This window comes from Triticum dicoccoides, chromosome 1A (genome assembly GCF_002162155.2).
Source record: "Triticum dicoccoides isolate Atlit2015 ecotype Zavitan chromosome 1A, WEW_v2.0, whole genome shotgun sequence".
NCBI lineage: Eukaryota > Viridiplantae > Streptophyta > Magnoliopsida > Poales > Poaceae > Triticum > Triticum dicoccoides.
In genome coordinates, this window is record NC_041380.1 from 354,294,692 (window position 1) to 354,297,470 (window position 2,779).

Sequence of the window (2,779 nt, forward strand, 5' to 3'; positions counted from 1 at the left end):
AGGCCGCGACAGAGGAGCTGAGGGCGGGGCAGGACGGCGGCGAGGCGGCGGAGCATGGGGCGGGACGGGGCAACAGCGAGACGGAGCGAGCTCAGGCGCGAGGCGACGGCGTGCGCGGGACGGCACGGCGAGGCGGTGGCGCACACGGGACGGCATGGCAAGCTCGGGGCGAGGCGGCGGAGCGCTGCGACTAGCCGGGACGGACCTTTGAGGCCCCAGAGGCCTTCTGCACGTTGGGCCCAGCTGCCTCATACACATGTCCATCCTTCGGACGTCCGTCCAATCGTTCCTCAAACTGTTCAAAACGGACATCCGGATAGAGTCTAGCGATGGAGTTAGCCTTAGTTTTCCAGGCAGCAAGCCTGGTAAGCTATCTCAAATAGTTTTCCGTCTCTGGTCCTATGCACTGGGCCAGCACATTAACTTTGACCAAATAACTTTGATCAAACCCATACTGCAAAAGCCACAGACCATACAGCATGCCAAAACCGACCTTTTCCAATTCAGCTCTAGGATTCAGCATGATACCGTGGAAGTAAATTTCATTGGTTCAGTTTCTATTACCTAACGATTTTTTATATCCGTGATCTGCTATAATCTGGTGCATCTCATTTTTATTCTAGTTTTTGCAAGAAAACTTCCAATATATTCAATCTCAATCATGACAGCACAAGAAACACCGAAGATTGAAAGAATCGAACCTGTAAACACCTAAACAAAGACGAACGAAGAGCGGATCCAAACAGATCCGTCGAAGACCAACACCGACCGAATCCCGTGAGATCTGACGGAAACACACCTTCACATGCCCTTCAATGAAGCTAAACGCACCATCGAGGCGAGGATAGAATGTGGGAGACATTATTCCTACCGAGGTACATCGCCGTCACACAGCCCCAACAAAGACGTTGAACATAACAAAAATGAGAACGGGCCCCTCCTACTGGCGAGGGGCCGAGGTCCTCTGCACGTCCATGGCCCAAAGGTCATCAGAGATGAGGTGGACCGGCGGCGGCGCCGACGGGAGGAGGAAAGACTTTTCTTGTGAGAGAGGGAAATACTTGACTTGAGAGAATTATATTTTTTTATGCGGAGAAATAATCTTATGCATCTCCTGTTATAAATCTGTAGTTTGTACTATATACAACATGGAGATAACTCAAAAATATATTTCCTGACAGTGTTAGGAGATGCTCACATACTGACAATGAATTATCAACCTAATAACCTAAACAAGTGTCTTCTTGAACAAACACCATAATGACACATCATAATCCTACATGTAAAAGTTGTTGAGCATGTTAACACACCCCTCCATTTTGAAGCTTACGTGACGTGATTAAGACCTTCTGTCCTTTGCTCAGTTCACTGCACCACACACATACCCATACGACCATATCCACGAAAAGTTATATCTGCGCACGCGCATCACCGAGCGCGCGCCTTCCCTTTCCTCTCCTCCTCCTCGTAGCTTCTCTTCCCGGTTCCTCCTCTCTCTCCCCGTCCCGTGCTCGGCCATGCCGGGCGCTAGCTCGCCGAGAGGCCGCGCCGGCGCCGGCAGGAGGTGGTGTGCGCGCGGGGACCTCCTGACCGTGGCCGTCGCCGCGATGCTCTGCTCGGCGACCTACTGCTTCTCCATATGGCACAACGGGCGCAACGCGGCGGATAAGATCGTCATCGGGCCCGCCTCCTTCGTCGTCGCGGGCGCCGCGCTGTGCGGGGGCGACGCCACGGAGCTCGACTTTGCGGCGCACCACACCGCCGAGCGGGCCGGGCTCTCCGTGTCGTCCTCGTCGCCGACGGTCACGGGGCGACGGGCATTGCGCGCGGTCGCGGTGCCCATGGACGGTACCGGGCGCCGTGGCTTGGTGTTGGCGGGGAACTCGGTTGGCAGCTCGGAGGCCGCCGACGCCAAGAAGAGGGCACGGGTCAACGGCGATAAGTTCCGGTCAACACACGCCGGTACCGTCCGCGCGTAGGCCGTAGCCATCTCCTGTCTCGTCCCGGCGATGGCGACGACGGAGCCATGCTATCCTGCCGGTCTTGGCCGGGGTTCCCAAGACGTGGTCGTGTGTTGCATTTCGAAGCTATACTATAGTAAATAATTTACTCAAGGTGCAGTCCTTTTTGGATCTATGTTTGTGAAGATAATATAATTCGGGGCTGTTTCCGCGTAATATCATTGAAGTGGTAGGGACTGGCTGGCATTTAGGTGGGCTAGCCGAGGAGTGTTTTGGATGTTTTGTTCGTCTGATCCGTATATTCGGACGGCAGCTTTGCACTTTAGTGGGCGGCCAGATCAAGAAAGGCGACGCAGCGGGCAACTGCAGCCAGTGACGCCTTCAACCAAAAGAGTTGACCTCGCATTTGCTGTCCATCGTCATCAGTGGAGAAAAACCACCACAACTTGAGTAGTCTGCACAAAAAGAAAATGTCGTTTCTCGTTTGAGTTGATGTGGTCATTGGTACTACAGTATGTTGCTCGTCTAGCTTTGACGTTTACACCTGCGTGTGGGTAAGGGCAAGACTACGAGCATGACCAACGCTCTACCGTGGAGCAGTCGTGGACGAGGTCCAGAAAAAAAATATCACTGCTTGTGCAGAACCTATGTGTGGTATGCGGAGGAAGAAGAGCGTAGTCCACGAGAAAAGCAGTCGTACAGGGGAGGGAAAATGAGCGTGCACAAAAATTCCTTGGACGAACGAAGCAATGGACGTAGAGGCAGGGTTACTCCCGAGCTCCATCCTTCGTAGCCGCCGGATTCATACGGTGGCAATA

At 53.8% G+C, this 2,779-nt stretch overlaps 1 protein-coding gene across 1 annotated transcript; it reads left to right on the top strand.

Annotated features, from left to right (window-relative positions):
- The first annotated feature begins 1,406 nt into the window (after nt 1–1,406).
- On the top strand, nt 1,407–2,197 carry LOC119272629. The gene has a single exon (XM_037554081.1). The coding sequence runs from the start codon at nt 1,518–1,520 to the stop codon at nt 1,977–1,979; it is 462 nt and encodes a 153-aa protein (XP_037409978.1). The 5' UTR covers nt 1,407–1,517; the 3' UTR covers nt 1,980–2,197.
- The last annotated feature ends 582 nt before the right edge of the window (nt 2,198–2,779 follow it).